General features: G+C 40.5%; 1 protein-coding gene across 5 annotated transcripts in view; it reads right to left on the bottom strand.

Moving 5' to 3' along the window:
- Positions 1 to 16,127, bottom strand: part of NXPE3 (neurexophilin and PC-esterase domain family member 3) — a 52,310-nt gene that overhangs the window by 6,303 nt on the left and 29,880 nt on the right. For all 5 annotated transcript variants that reach the window (XM_045902801.3, XM_045902802.3, XM_045902798.3 and 2 more), the window contains 2 exons: positions 13,981 to 14,735; positions 8,421 to 8,494 (listed from right to left, as the gene is read on the bottom strand). In XM_045902801.3, the coding sequence (XP_045758757.1) occupies positions 8,421 to 8,494; positions 13,981 to 14,735 (829 nt within the window). The remainder of the gene's footprint in view (positions 1 to 8,420; positions 8,495 to 13,980; positions 14,736 to 16,127) is intronic.

Here is a 16,127-nt window from a genome sequence, read left to right as displayed (position 1 = left end):
GCCTAACAGGGCATAATTTTAAAGTGAAATGCACGTACCTACATTGCCCTCTTATGGTCAGCTGAGACAAACATGTTTCCTTTTTTTTTTTTTTTTTTTTTTAAGATTTTATATATTCATTTGAGAGAGCACGCGAGCAAGGAGCCCGATGCGAGGCTCCATCCCAGGACCCTGGGATCATGACCTGAGCCGAAGGGAGACACTTAACCATCTGAGCCACCCAGGCGTCCCCAACACATTTCCTATTTTAATAAGACTTTAAGGAGTCTGAAGTTGTTTCAAAGTCAGCATTTCTTTAACCTCGGAATTTTCACATAAGATATGAAAGTCTCTAAAACTGAATAAATAACCCTAATATACTATGCATGTGGAATAAAAGTAATTTTAAAACAAAAATGAGTTATTACTTAATTTTAGTTATCTTAAATACTGATGGTGAAGGAAGAAGTTTTCCTGGAGGTGGTTATAAAGGCAGGTAAGAAGATCTTTATGCAAAATCAGAAGGGATAGTTTCGATAACTTGCAAGTAAGGTCCCTGCTTCTCTAAAATGTGTTAGCTTCTCTTTAAAACCCATAGTTTATGTTTTCTTCCAAAGGGTGTCATCCCATGTCATTCATTAGCCAAAATGAGGGCTATCTGGGCCACAAATGGAACAAAATACGGGAGAAAAATGCAGAGAAAAAAATTTCCCTATACTATCCAGAAAGAGCTGGATCAGAGATACAGTGTGAATTAAGGGTGGGACGTGTGTGTGAGTGCATGTTAGTGCACATGTCCCTTAATTTTATGGCATGGAATTATCATAGAACAGAAAAGTAAAAGGCAGGCCAAAGGGGAGTATATAGTTCATGAGAGGAAAAACAAGACAAGACGGAGAAGAAAAAGAATCAAACAATTTCTTGCATTGGGGAACACACAGGAACACTTGGGTACCATCTCAGGGAGATAAGAAATGAGGACAGCATGTGTGGAGCTGTTTAGGGATACCCTGTCAAGGGCTGGGACTATGAGAAGGTCCTGGCTACACAGTCATTACCATGGCTTGAGTTTGAGTCTCTTGAGTGCCCCCTAGAAAATCTTGGGAATTTAATTTTTTTTTCTTTATACTTTAGTCCCCTAAAAGCTAAGCACTTTACAGAGGTAAGCTAAAAATAGGTATAGGTAGAAATACCTATAGATTCAAAGAATGTTGAAAGGGACCTCAGATAATGGCTAGTCTAAATATCTTTTAAAGGTGAAGAAAGTATGTCACAGAGTGACTTGCCAAAGTTTCCCAGGGTTCTAGGGACAGCTAGTGGTAAAGGTAGTCTGTCTACAAAGGCACAACCTTACACTACTGATGCAGTTGTGGGAGTGGGCTTCCTACCCCCAAATGGTATCAGTTAGTTGGATTTTATATGTAGGATATGAGTCCTTTGATTTTCTAAGTTAACCAAATAAAATGTATTCTGTATGAAGTATTTTTTCCAACAACTGGAAAGTGCTTGTCTTTAAAATAGCTTTGTCCAGAGCACCTGGGTGGCTCAATTGGTTAAGCATCTGCCTTCGGCTCAGGTCATGATCCCAGGTTCCTGGGATCGAACCCCGCATCGGGCTCCCTGCTCGGCAGGGAGCCTGCTTCTCCCTCTCCCTGCTGCTCCCCCTGCTTGTACTCTCTCTCTATCAAATAAATAAATAAAATCTTTAAAAAAAAAATAGCTTTGTCCAATTTGTTGCACTACCACATCAACATCAGAGTGACGTCTCATCCATAACGGCACCACTCTGATTTTCACCAAGCAACATCCAACACTATTTCATCATTCATTCCATCATTTGGATGGATTTAGATTTTAGAGAGTTGATGGATTCCACTACTGCAGACAAACCCGAACAGCAAGACGTCCTCCACCACACCTCCCAAGCACGGTAAGAGATAGCAGAAAAGGGGCTGGACCTGAGTCAGAGGCTCTGGTTTATATCTGGCTCTACCTCTCCAATAGGAGACACCAGAAATCACTTAAACTCTCATCTTATTCATCCCCTATATTCTCAGAGTCTGGTCTAGCACCAGACACAGAGCAGATGTCAAAATGATGACTGAATGAGTCTCTGGAACTTGGTTTCATTATCTACAAAACGGATAAATTATGAGTTATTTTGAAGAGCTATTGTGAAAGTCCAATACTATAGTAGTATTAGTAGTATTAATCATTTTTAATATAAAGGGCAACACTGGAATGCTGCAAATATTCTCTATGTTCTAAACATTCTATATCTTCATGTGGGTGGTAGTTACACTTTATTCATTTTCTAGTGCTGTGTGACAAACCACCACAAACTTAAGTGGCTTAAAAACAAGGGACATTTATTATCACAGAGCTCTGTCTGTCAAGAGTCCAGGGCATGGCATAGCGGGATTCTCAGAGTCTCAAAGGTTGAAATCAGGTTGTCAGCAGGGTTGTGTTCCTTTCCAAAGACGAGAGAAGTCTGCTTCCAGGCTCATTCAAATTGTTGGCCAGATTCAGTTCCTTGTGGTTATAAGACCGAGTTTCTTGTTTCCTTGGTGGTTGGCAGACAGGGAATGCCCTTCAGTTCCTAGAACCTGCCTACATTTCTTGCCACATGGCCTCCTTCATCTTTAAAGCCAGCAACAAAGAATCTCCCTCACATGAAAGCCTTCTCACACTTTGAATCTCTTCAAAAAGAACCTGGTTCCTGTTGAGGGTTTATCCAGTTAGGTCAGATTTACCCAAGATAGTATATTTTTTAGGAGTCAACTTTGTTACATAACCAAATCATGGGAGTGATATCCCATCATATTTGCAGGTCCTTCTCACACTCAAGAGAAAAAGAATTATATATGGGCATGGGTCACTGGGAGTCATCTTAGAAATGATCTACTGCTGGGGCGCCTGGGTGGCTCAGTTGGTTAAGCGACTGCCTTCGGCTCAGGTCATGATCCTGGAGTCCCTGGATCAAGTCCCGCATCGGGCTCCCTGCTCAGTGGGGAGTCTGCCTCTCTCTCTGACCCTCCCCCCTCTCATGCTCTCTATCTCATTCTCTTACTCTCAAATAAATAAATAAAATCTTTAAAAAAAAAAAAAAAAGAATTGACCTACTGCAGCTACAAAGACAGATATAAATGTAAATTTCCATTGTACTATATATTTACAATCCATGCACTCATGGGTATGTAAGATACACCTCAAAAGATAAAGAAAATAGCAAGGGGCTACAAAGATGTTAATGTTTATTCTATTGCTATTAGATCTAGTTTTATCGCAAACTCTCAGGAAGCTCTCCCAAAAACATGAGCTCTAGTTTAGTTGTTGGTGAGGTTAGAAGCCATCAAGGCTTCTATTAGGCTGTGGTGGTCTCGGGACCACAGTACAGCAACTAGTGAAAAGTCAACAGCAATTCTGAACTGGGAAAGCCTGTCAGAAACCAGCCTTGTCCCTGTGATTCCTTGTTTTTGACTGGAATTATACCCATGCTTGGGGGGAAGCCACTGGCTTCCAAAAATGCACTGAGGCAGGTAATCTCAATTCAGCAGACTAAATATGCATCTTAGAATAATTTTTTTTTTGGTTTTTTGTTTTTTTAAGATTGTATTTATCTGAGAGAGAGAGAATGAAAGACAGAGAGCATGAAAGGGAGGAGGGTCAGAGGGAGAAGCAGACTCCCTGCCGAGCAGGGAGCCCAATGCGGGACTCGATCCCGGGAGTCCAGGATCATGACCTGAGCCGAAGGCAGTCACTCAACCAACTGAGCCACCCAGGCGCCCGCATCTTAGAATAATTTTAACTTGCAGGAAAATCAGTTAACTAATACATACAAAAAACTGATAAAGAAAAATAAAACCTTCAAAAAACAGGATTCATGGGCGCCTGGGTGGCTCAGTCGGTTAAGCGACTGCCTTCGGCTCATGATCCTGGAGTCCCGGGATCGAGTCCCGCATAGAGCTCCCTGCTCGGCGGGGAGTCTGCTTCTCCCTCTGACCCTCCTCCCTCTCATGCTCTCTGTCTCTCATTCTCTCTGTCTCAAATAAATAAATAAAATCTTTAAAAAATAATAATAATAATAAAAAACAGGATTCATAACTAAAATAATAAAAGTGGAAAGACTATAAACCCTTCCAAGGCCAGGGCAAAGAAAATACAAGATGGGCCTGAAATATCTTGTGGTGCTAGAAAGTAAGGAAGTGCTTACAGAAAAAAAAAAAAAAAGGATGACAGCATGTCAAAGGGGCACAGGAGCCAAACCAAAAAAATTCCCAATTCCCAAAACTGGAGCACTTACAGCAACAAAATAAATAACAACTGAATTGGGTAATAACCCAAAGAATGAAATAAACAATCATGAGTCATAAGCCTATAATGACATAATTAAATAAATAGGAAAAAAGGGACAACTCTTCCTTACAGAAAAATTCCAATTAATAAATGTCTTAGGAATGAGAGATTAAAAAATCAGAATTACATGCCACAGAAATAATTGCTGCTGGCAAGATCTACTAATGAATGCAAAAATGAGTGGGTGAAAGTGTAGGCAGAAACAGGATGTTTACATCCTGTTTTAATATAGAGACATCTGGAGAGTAGTTTCCTGTGGCTACTATAACAAGTTACCACATATTTGGTGGCTTAAAACAACACAGATTTATTCTCTTACAGTTTTGGAGGCTAGAAGTCCAAATTCAGTATCACTGGGCGAAAACCAAGGTATCAGGAAGGCCATACTCTCTCAGGAGGAGATAGGAAACAATGTGTCTCCTCGCCTCTTCTAGAGCTGTGTCCTCTGGCTCATGGCCCCTTTCTCCACGTGTTAAGCCAGCAGCACAGCATCTTCAAGTCTCTCTCTGCTTCCGTTGTCATACTGCCTTCTGCTTCTGTATGAAATCTCCCCCTGCCTCCCTCTTAAAAAGGACACTTGTGGTTGCATTTAGGGCCCACTCAGATTACCCAGATAATCTCTCCCCGTCTCTAGATCCTTAACTTAATCACATATACAAAGTTTCCTTTGCCATCCATATACAACAACATTCACAAATTTGAGGGATTAAGATTTGGATATCTTTGGGGGCCATTATTCAGCCTACCACAGTCTCAAAGTTATCTGTCCAGAATACAGAATAAATATAAAGAGAAGAGAACCCTGACAGACACCACTTGAACCAAGCGATCAAAGTTAACATCATTAACAATATATATCAGCATCATGTTCCCCTTTGCTATTCTTCCAAAAATGCATGATCTCATTCCAATCATCAGAAAACATTAGACAAATCCAAAGTTAGAAGCATTCTAAAAAATATCTGACCAACGCTCTTCAAAGTTTAAAAGTCATGGAAGATAATGTCATAGAGGGAAGACTAAGAAAACACGGTGACTAAATGCAACGTGGGATCCTGCACTGGATTCAAGAACAGAAAAAGAACATGAGTGGAAAAACTGATGAAATCCAAATAAACTCTACAGTGTAGTTAATAATATTATACTGATGTTAAAATCTTAGTTTTGAAAGTATTACATGGTTATATAAGATGTCAGCATAAGGGGAAGCTGGGTGTAGGCTATACAGGAACTTTGTACTATTTCTGTAACTCATATGTAAGTCTAAAATTATCTGAAAACAAAGTGTTAAAAAAGAGGAAGGAAGGAATGAAGGGAAGATAGGGAGGGAGGAAGAGAAGAATGTGAGCCCATGGTTTAGGGTCTTTGAGTGCACCCTGCTGGTCACTAGTGTGAACTCTCCTAAACTGGGTCTCTGATATTCTTAAAGCAATTGCCCTCCTCTTTTCTTTCCAATTAAGTACCTGTTTGAGACGGTCTTCTCAAAGCCAGGCTATTCTGCTCCTACTGATTCATGGTTCATTTCTTCCTCTAAAAATCTATCAAGGGGATGGGACACCTAGGTGGCTCAATCAGTTAAGCGTCTGCCTTCGGCTCAGGTCATGATCCCAGGGTCCTAGGATCAGGCTCCCTGCTCAGCGGGGAGCCCGCTTCTCCCTCTATCTGCCACTCCCCCTGCTTGTGCTCTCTACCTCTCTCTGACAAATAAATAAATAAAATATTTTTTTAAAAAGATTTCCTTGGGCGCCTGGGTGGCTCAGTTGGTTGAGCGACTGCCTTCGGCTCAGGTCATGATTCTGGAGTCCCTGGATCAAGTCCCGCATCGGGCTCCCTGCTCGGCGGGGAGTCTGCTTCTCCCTCTGACCCTCCCCCCTCTCATGCTCTCTCTCTCTCATTCTCTCTCTCAAATAAATAAATAAAATCTTTAAAAAAAAAAAGATTTCCTTTCTAAAAACAAAGAAATCCATCAAGCAGAGCCTGGGTGGCTCAATGAGTTAAGCGACTGACTTCGATTCAGGTCATGATCTCAGGGTCCTGGGATCCAGCCCAGAAAAGGGGCTCCCTGCTCAACGAGAAGTTTGCCTGTCTCTCTCCCTCTGTCCCTCCCAACACTGATTCTCTCTCTCAAATAAATAAACTCTTTAAAATAAATGAATAAAAAATAAAAATCCATCAAAAGTCTCACTGGTTACTAAATCTGTCTTCTCTCTAAACAGAACAGTACATCACAAACCCACAACAACTTCTTGGTTAACACCAAGGCCTGTCAGGTGCAGGTAAACTATCCAAAGCTCCAACCACTGACAATCCCACTAGATACCCAGGGACAAGGCAGGCAAGCCAGAAGGCTGGGACTGTGGCAGAGAAGGGCAGTAGGACAGGGTCAGACACGAAAGAGTGTGAGGAGTGCAGAACTGTGGGGGATAATATGGAGGGGGGAGCCCAGGCAAATAAAAGTATTTCCATTAATGATGTTTCATATATGAATCCTTTAAAATGAGTAACTCACTGGCTTTAAGTAAATCAAATACAGCCTTTCATTAGGAAAAGATTGGGATTTCTTGTGATACATGATGGCAGGGACCAGAGATCCAGGCTCACAGTGTCCTGGCTGCTGCTGGGCCACAGACAAATTTTATGTAGCCCACAAAATATTTTAAAGGTTTTCAATTGGATGCCAATGTTTTGAAATCTGGAGATACTACATTTAAAGATTAAAGATTAAGACTTCTGATTTTTTTTCATGGAAAAAAAACCCTATAGATCTGGCCACGCTGTGTCTACATTTCTGTACAGCAACAAAGCAGAAGGAACCGCAGAGAGGCTGTCCTTGCTCTCCAGTTCCCTCCCCATCAATCACACAAGGCATGCCTGTGACTAACACCCACCCTGACTACATTCATAGGTATAATATACCTAGGCCTGATGGCATCTGTGTTTGCAGTATCTGTGTCGGAGACTATACATCCATGTTTTCAACAGCTAAAAGGACCTTGCCTGCCATCTGCATAAGCTTCCTTAATAATATTCATCCTTGGGGCGCCTGGGTGGCTCAGCTGGTTAAGCGACTGCCTTCGGCTCAGGTCATGATCCTGGAGTCCCTGGATCGAGTCCCGCATCGGGCTCCCTGCTCGGCAGGGAGTCTGCTTCTCCCTCTGACCCTCCTCCCTCTCATGCTCTCTGTCTCTCATTCTCTCTGTCTCAAATAAATAAATAAAATCTTTAAAAAAAAAATAATAATAATAATAATATTCATCCTTTCTTCCTAAAAGTCACCATAGCTATTTACATCTATTCTGCAAAAACAGAACGTATACATTTACTCTTCAGAATTTTGTTGTCTTACTTTTAACGATACCCTATACCAATGGATCAAAATCGCCTAGAAGGTTTGTTGAAACACAGATTGCTGGGCCCCACACCCCAGAGTGTCTGATTCAGTAGGCTGAGATAAGACTTGAGAATCTGCAATTCCAGCAAGTCCCCACTAAGGCCAATGCTGCTAATGCAGAGATCACACTTTGAGAAAAACGCCATTCACTAACCCAATGCTTCGGATTTCAAAAATTTCTATGACAACTTTACACACATTTCTGGAGGATCTCTAGAGCACCGATATCTGACAGAACTGCAATAATGGATACATTTTATATAAAATACTGTCCAACATGGCAGCGACTAGCTACACGTGGCCCCTGAGGGTATGTGACTTAAGAACTACATTTTACACTTTATTTAATTTTAATTAACTTAAATAGCCACATGTGGCTAGGAGCTACCATATTGGACGGTACAGCACTGAAGGCTCCTAAGGAGCCAACCAGAGAGGAGACAGGAGGAGGAAGACGACTTTTACATGAGTCTAAATAGCAAAGCCCAAGATTATGCACATAAGGTCTGATTTATTTTAATCAAAAAGGCTTTTAGAATTTTCAGTTATGCCCAGAAGTATGTCCATGACATATTAATTTAATGTCCATGGCACATTAAAAGAAGGAAAAAAGTTTTTATAACATTAGTGAAACCACAGAGCCTCACCCATTTAGCAAGAAAAACAACAAACCATCAAGCTCATTCCTTTTTACCTTTTATTGTCCTGGGAATCACAGTCACCCAATCAGGTCCACTGGAGTTGATTGGCATTTTGATATTAACACCACTTTAGAAGGAATAAAGAGAGTACAAGCTTAGATTCAAGAACATTTATTTTCTAATATGTATCTTCATTTGCAAATAAAAAAACAGGTATGATGTCACAGAATCCTAAGATGAAATATCCTTATGTTAATCAACACAATTAATTAATAAACTAGGTCTCTTATAATAAGGTTATATAGATATATAAAGCAAATAAAAATTAAATAGGTTTTAAATTTTTCACTGCTTAGAACTGAGAGTATAAGCTCCAAAATGACAAATTCTGGGCTGAATTACTTAATCCCCTTGGACTCAGAAAATGGCTCACACTGATGAGAATGTCACTATCTAATTTTCAAGCTACAAATCCATGTAGAATTAAGTCACATGTCAGATTCCTCAGGCCTTGCCCAGAACAGAGAGGAGTCCCTACTGAAGATACTTGTCCCCAGATATGTGCTCTTGTAGTATTTTGTTCATCATTACCATGGCTCTGAAGTGCCTCCTTCTCAAACATATACTCCTCAAAGACACAAATTGTGTCTCCCTCACCTTTTGTCTTCAGCACTTAGCACAGACCCTGGACTAGAGTCCATGCTTGGAAAATATTTGATGGAGAGCTGTGTGAAAAAGTGGGGGAGAGTGGAGTCCAAGGGGAAAGTACTGAAAACTTGCTATAACTATTCCAGAAACTGGGTTATAATAATTACCTCCCACGCTTAGACCAAAAACAAACAAAATAAAATGCTAACTTTCCAGATTTTTTTTTTAAGATTCTATTTATTTATTTGATAGAGAGAGTGAGAGAGCACAAGCAGGGGGAACAGTAGAGGGAGAGGGAGAAGCAGGTTCCCCGCCAAGCAGGGAGCCCGACGAGGGGCTCAATCCCAGGACCCTGGGATCATGACCTGAGCTGAAAGCAGACGCTTAACCATCTGAGCCACCCAGGTGCCCCCAGATTCTTTTTAATCTTATTTGACAGAGAGAGAGAGAGAGCACAAGCAGGGGGAGCTGCAGGCAGATGGAGATGGAGAAGGAGACTCTCCACTGAGCAGGGAGCCCAATGCGGGGCTCGATCCCAGGACCCTGAGATCATGACCTAAGCCAAAGGGCAGACGCCTAACCAACTAAGCCACCCAGGCTCCCTGGAATTAAAATAAAAGAAAATAAATAATTCTTGGGGCACCTGGGTAGACCAGTCTGGACCAGTTTTAGCTCAGGTCATGATCTCAGGGTCATGAGACTGAGCCCCAAGTCAAGCTCCCTGCTCAGCGCGGAGCCTGCTTAAGATTCTCTCTCCCTCTCCCTCTGCCCCTCCTACCCAACATGGTCACTCTCTCTCTTCCCCTCTCGCTCAAATAAATCAATCTTAAAAAAAAAAATAGTAATAATTCTTAAACTTCTACCATGTGCCTCGCACTGTCCTAGATGTCAGGGATCTAACAGTATACAAACACACAGCATCTCCTTCATGGAACTGCTAGTCTAATGGGGGAGAGAAATAAAAAAGGAAAGTAGGAAGGCAGTACAGTTGATCCTTGAACAACATGGGTTTGAACTATGCAGGTCCATTTGTGCAAGGATTTTTTTCAATACAGTACAGTACTGTAAATGTATTTTCTGTTCCTTATGATTTTCTTTTCTCTAGCTTACTTAACTATAAGAATACAGTACATAACATATGTAGCATACAAAATATGTGTTAATTAACTGTAAGGGTTCCGGTCTACAGCACAATATTAATAGTTCAGTTTTTGGGGAGTCAGAAGTTAGAGCAGATTTCGGACAGACTCTGCAAGTGGTTGGCGCCGTCCATGCCCATGGTTTTCAAGGCTCAACTGTATCAGACACTACATTAGAAAATAGCTTAAATAAGTGGCATTTAAGAGAGGACACGACTTCTAAAACAGCATAAATAAACCACTTTCATGAGAGAGCCTTGAGGTAAAGAAAAGAAGAAAATTTCCCCTTTGTAATTTTCCTGTAAAAATGTTTAACCTCAATTTGGTCATGGAAAAACAATAAAGCAGCAAATCCAAACCAAGGGACATCCTACAAAATGGTGACATCAGAATTCTTTTTTTAAAACACTTTTTTTTAAATACTTTATTTATTTGCTTATTTGAGAGAAAGAGAGAGAGAGAGAGAAAGCATGAGCAGCAGAGAGGCAGAGGGGGAGGGAGAGGGACAAACAGACTCTGCTGAGCGCGGAGCCCGACACAAATTCTCAATGTTGTAAAAAACAAGCTAGAAACCTCTTCCAAATTAAAAGAGATTAAAGAGGTAACTAAACACACTGTATATGTCATAGGTTAGATTAGTTAAAATAAACTAAAATAAATAAGTAAATCTTTTTAAAAAAATAAACAGGGGTGCCTCGGTGGCGCAGTTGGTTGAGCGTTTCTAACTCTTGGTTTTTGCTCAGGGTGGTGGGATTGAGCCCCGTGTGAGTGTGGAGTTTGCTTAAGATTCTCTCTCCCTCTCTGTCTGCTTCGTGCTCTCACTCTCTCTCTCTCTCAAATTAATATATCTTTATAAAATAAAAAAGACAGCCTTAAGGGACATTACTCGGACAACTGGAGAAACTTGAGTATGGACTGTGTATTAAATAACAGTATTGCATCAGTGATAAATGCCCCAGTGTGGTAAATATGCTCTGGTTACATACTGGAGAAAGTCCATGTGCTAGGAGATGCATACTCATGGGGTGCAACACCATGATGTCTGCAACTTAATCTCCAATGGTCAGGGGGGAGGAATTATACATAGACATACACATATATAAACACACATACAGAGAGAAAGCAAATGTAGCAAAACAGTAACAATGGTAAATCTAAAAGACTTATTCATTTTTGTTCATTTTTATTATTCTTGCAGTGTTTCTAATGATTTGAAAGGTTTTTTTAAACACAAAGTTAGAAAGAAAAAAGATATTAAATTATGCTAAAAATACATGGGAAGCTTTTCAGGTGAGAAGCTCACTCTTTCAAAAGGCCTTCTTCTGGGGCGCCTGGGTGGCTCAGTCGTTAAGCATCTGCCTTTGGCTCAAGTCACGATCCCAGAGTCCTGGGATCGAGTCCCACATTGGGCTCCCTGCTCCGCGGGAGGCCTGCTTCTCCCTCTCCCACTCCCCCTGCTTGTGTTCCCTCTCTCGCTGTGTCTCTCTCTGTCAAAAAAATAAATAAAATCTTTAAAAAAAAAAAAAAAGGCCTTCCTTTATATTAATAAGATCTTTTAAGCAAAGTACTGTTGTTCTTTCTAAAACCAACATTTTTTTTTTCGTTAGGAGTAAAGAACTAAAGATTAGATCACTTTAATTGTCCAACTGTAATTTAGGGAACAAAAGACCAAGGCTGTTTCTTAATCCTTCCTGAATTAAGCAATGTTATGAGCCACCAAGGGAAAAAGGTAAAAATGGGTATCAGCTTAACATATGCAGGCCATGAACTTAAAATGGTACACTCAAGGACACCTCAAAAGATCACTTCCAATCTTTGCTTTTTCTTTTCAGTTAGCTGGTGCAAAATGTCAGAATTTTAACAGAGAAAATAATGCAAAAAATAAAATCAGTATCAGGACTATCAAATGTTTGGTTTCCAAAAATGACCTCAAACACTATTTTCCCAGCAAACTTCCAGGTAAGTGGAGTTTCTTAATGATTCTACTACTACAAAGTGATTCTACTGCAAAATGCCATCAGCCAGCCTTATCCAGGATATGCAAGTAAGGACAGGGACATACATTGTTTCATCCTTCACGATTCATAGGTGTTTTCTGGTTTTAATGGTAGGATTTGGTGTCAGGAATATTCTTAAATTTTACAAATTCTCTAGCCCTTTTCCCACTTTTTTCCCACATGGAATTTCAATAAGTTACAAGCTATGCTTCCTCTTTTTTTGCTAAGCCACTAAGCGGACTGACAACACAACTCTAAAAGGGGAGTAACTGAGCAGTCTTCACACATTGGCAAAAAGTACACAGAACTGAAATAATCTGCTCACCGTCACTGATAAATAGCTTGTCTTAGATCGAACCCAGGATAAAACTAAAGCTAAAGTCCTTGTGTACTGAGTTTTTTGTGTATACTGAAGAACAGTACAGTAAATACTTTGAGTAGTGCTCCCTCTGCCGGCCTTTTAGCAGCCTGGCATGAGTCCACCAAATGTGTATTTAAAACTGGTAGGACCAAAAGCTGACTCCAGGAGAAGTGAAAAATCAAAGGGCTTTATTGTAGAAGCTTCTGTAGACTACATACCTGATGGTAGGCACTTTTTCCCCATTGAGGAATGAGTGGACATAAAACATAAAATTTTGGGGGGGTTGCCTAGATGTACTCAAAACTACCTCTCTACCAGCGAGTATTTTTTAAGTTATTTATTTCATTAAAAAATAAAAGACACTTTTACATTCTTCCAAATAATTGGACTTCTTGACCATATGGCTTTCTAACTTTTTTTCCTTAGGCATGCTATTTCACTTCAGAACTACATGGGATGTTGACAAAAACATTTTAATTCGAACTGATCCCATACATTCTATTCTGCACACTATTCCATATCTTGATCATTATGCTGAAAGAGTTTTACACTTATGTTCAAAAACAGAAATTTGTGCACAGCAAAGCAAAAATTTCAACAACTATTAATTTTAAAAATATAGTTTGCTGTGGTATTCCTGGCCTCCCGTGTTCATCATTAAATCAACCCAGCAATGTTGTCATAGCCATAGTCTTTTTTCTATCAATACATGTTTATATGATTTTAATAACTGATAATATGCCACTTAAATTTTTTTTTTATTTTATTAGACATGAAGCTAAACCACTGGCCTGACTACAAGACCTCTAGTTCTTAGATGATTTTTTTATCTGTTCTGTGAATAAGTGATCTTTTTTACATAGCTATAGATATGCTCTGTAGTTCTAAAGTAAAACATAAGGGCAAAAGGTCTTTAATTTGAACTGGAATAAGCTCTTAGCTTCACTTTTTAAAAACTATTCACGGGCGCCTGGGTGGCTCAGATGGTTAAGCGTCTGCCTTCGGCTCAGGTCATGATCCCAGGGTCCTGGGATCGAGTCCCGCATCGGGCTCTCTGCTCCTTGGGAGCCTGCTTCTCGCTCTGCCTCTCTCTCTCTCTCATGAATAAATAAATAAAATCTTTAAAAAAAAAAAAAACTATTCACAAGGAGGCACCTGGCTGGCTTAGTCAGTGGAGCATGCAACTTGATCTCTGGGTTATGGGTTCGAGCCCCACATTCGGTGTAGCGATTACTTAAAAATAAAAAGAACCTAAAAAATGAAAAATAAATAAATAAAAACTATTCACAGAATATAAATATTTATTTTCTTATTCACTACCTCTCCCAAATTGGGCCAACTTCAGAGAGATATATGAAGCAAATAACCAAAACAAGGAAGTCTCCTAAATGGGACGGTGTCTCCTAATTGGGACAAAAAACAGTAGAAAAGGACCCTTAAAATACCCCCTTGAACAAGACGCACGTACCTCTGGAAGAAAGCATTCTCTGCAGCCGTTAGAAGGCCCTTCAGGTATCCACCTTTGAAATGGTTAATTCTACTACTGCAAGGGAGCTTCTTTGGTTTGAAGCAGAACCAGGGTTCTCCAGTGTAGAGATCTGTAAAGTTACACAGGGGCAGACTGCCAGGAAGACACACATTGCACTCCGTGGTTTCAGAAATTCTTCCTGAACGGAACAGACTCTTGAAATAGACCCTGTGTGGTTTCTCTTCTTGTAGGTGCTGAAGAACTCTGATCCCTTCAGTGGGGTGGACGAGAGATATGGACACTTTAACTTTGCCCGGCCAGAGCAAAGTAAAAAAGACCTTGTAAAACCCATTCTGGTAGTCTACCACTCTGCCCACAGCCCCTGCCTGCAGCTTTGGGGAGTGGATTCTGGCCTGCAGGTAGTCTCCACCATATTTCTTGGGCTTTCTTTGAAAATCCTGTACATGAACCAGCACTTCTAGCTGGCTTCCCACCTTGAAGAAGGCTGCAGAGTTCAAGATAACAAAGTAGCTGGAAGAAGGGTCAGTGCTCTTCAGAAAGGGGACTGGACCCACATCAGGCACCTGCCACTGTAAGGCAGCCAGCAAGGAGTCCTCCTCCACGCGCTCCCGGCTGGACAGAGTCTGATGCTCATAGCCACAGTAAGGATTCCGGCTAATTCCTGTCACCTGGGAGGAAACAAACTGTCCACTACTATCGATGAACGTGGCTGAAACAGTCTCATGGTCCAAGTACTGAAGAGAAAAACACAAAAACAGAAACCACAGACAGCTACAATAAAATTCCTTATATCAACCAAATATACCTCTGTTTCAGTTTAACTTTTAAAAAACTACTTGGGATGACATTGGTTCAAAAATCAGAGTTCACTATTTTTACAGGGTGATATATCTTTTTGTAACACAGTGAAATCAAGATGAGGAATAAAGTCATAGAAAGATCCCCCACACTTCTATGAATTTTACCTCCAGGAGCTCAATCAGGTTCCCACAGTAAATATCAGTAGAAAAAACTCTCATGCTTCCAGCAAAATAAGAAGAAAAGGAACCATTTGGAAATACAACGGAGCATTCTGTTCTTAACAAGGTCTGCCCTCAAGAGAAACTATTTTACTAGAGCCTAATCTATTGGGGTTTTATCAGCACTTCACCAAACTGGGGTAGGAGACATACCCAGCTAAAACCCATTCTAACCAATTATTCAACTTAAGGAGTGTAGTGCGAGGACTGAGAAGCACTTTTGAAGTTCACAGCCCGGTAGCAAGGGCTCACTAAAGGACTAAGACTTACCCATATGATTATAAAATGCTTCACCTCCCCCACACCTCACAACTAAAAGTTTATTTATCAGAGTTCCTTTTACCCAGTATATCACATTCAGCTTTCAACAAAAAACTGTAAGACATACTAAAAGGCAAAAAACATAGCTTGAAAACACAAATCAAACATCAGAACCAGACTCAGATATGGCAGGGTTGTTGGAATAATCAGACCAGTAATTTAAAACAACTATGATTAATATGCTAAGACCTCTAAGGGAAAAAGCAGACAATGTGAAAGAACAGATGGGCACTGTAAGGAGAAAGATGGAAATTCCAAGAAAGAATGAAAAAGAAATGCCAAGAATAGAGAACCCAGAAATGGACCCTCAACTCTATGGTCAACTAATTTCAACAACGCAGGAAAGAATGTCCAATGGAAAAAAGACAGTCTTGGGATGCCTGGGTGGCTCAGTCAGATAAGCGTCTGCTTTCAGCTCAGGTCAGGGTCCCAGGGTCCTGGAATCAAACCCCGCATCAGGCTCCCTGCTCCCCAGTGGGAAGTCTGCTTCTTCTTCTCCCTCTGCTGTTCCCCCTGCTTATGCACTCTCTCTCTCTCCCTCTGTCAAATAAATAAATAAAATCTTTAAAAAATTAAAAAATAAAATAAAAAAGACGGTATCTTCAACAGATAGTATTGGGAAAACTGGACAGCCACATGAAGAATGAAACTGGACCATTTTCTTACTCCATACACTAAAATAACCTCGAAATGGATGAAAAACCTAAATGTGAGACTGGAATCCATCAAAATCCTAGAGGAGAACACAAGCGGCAACCTCTTTGACCTCAACTGCAGCAACTTCTT

This window comes from Mirounga angustirostris, unplaced genomic scaffold, assembly GCF_029215605.1.
Source record: "Mirounga angustirostris isolate CCGP_5_RB_7025 unplaced genomic scaffold, mMirAng1.0.hap1 SCAF_1, whole genome shotgun sequence".
Lineage (NCBI taxonomy): Eukaryota > Metazoa > Chordata > Mammalia > Carnivora > Phocidae > Mirounga > Mirounga angustirostris.
This window is presented reverse-complemented; position numbering and strand designations above follow the sequence as displayed.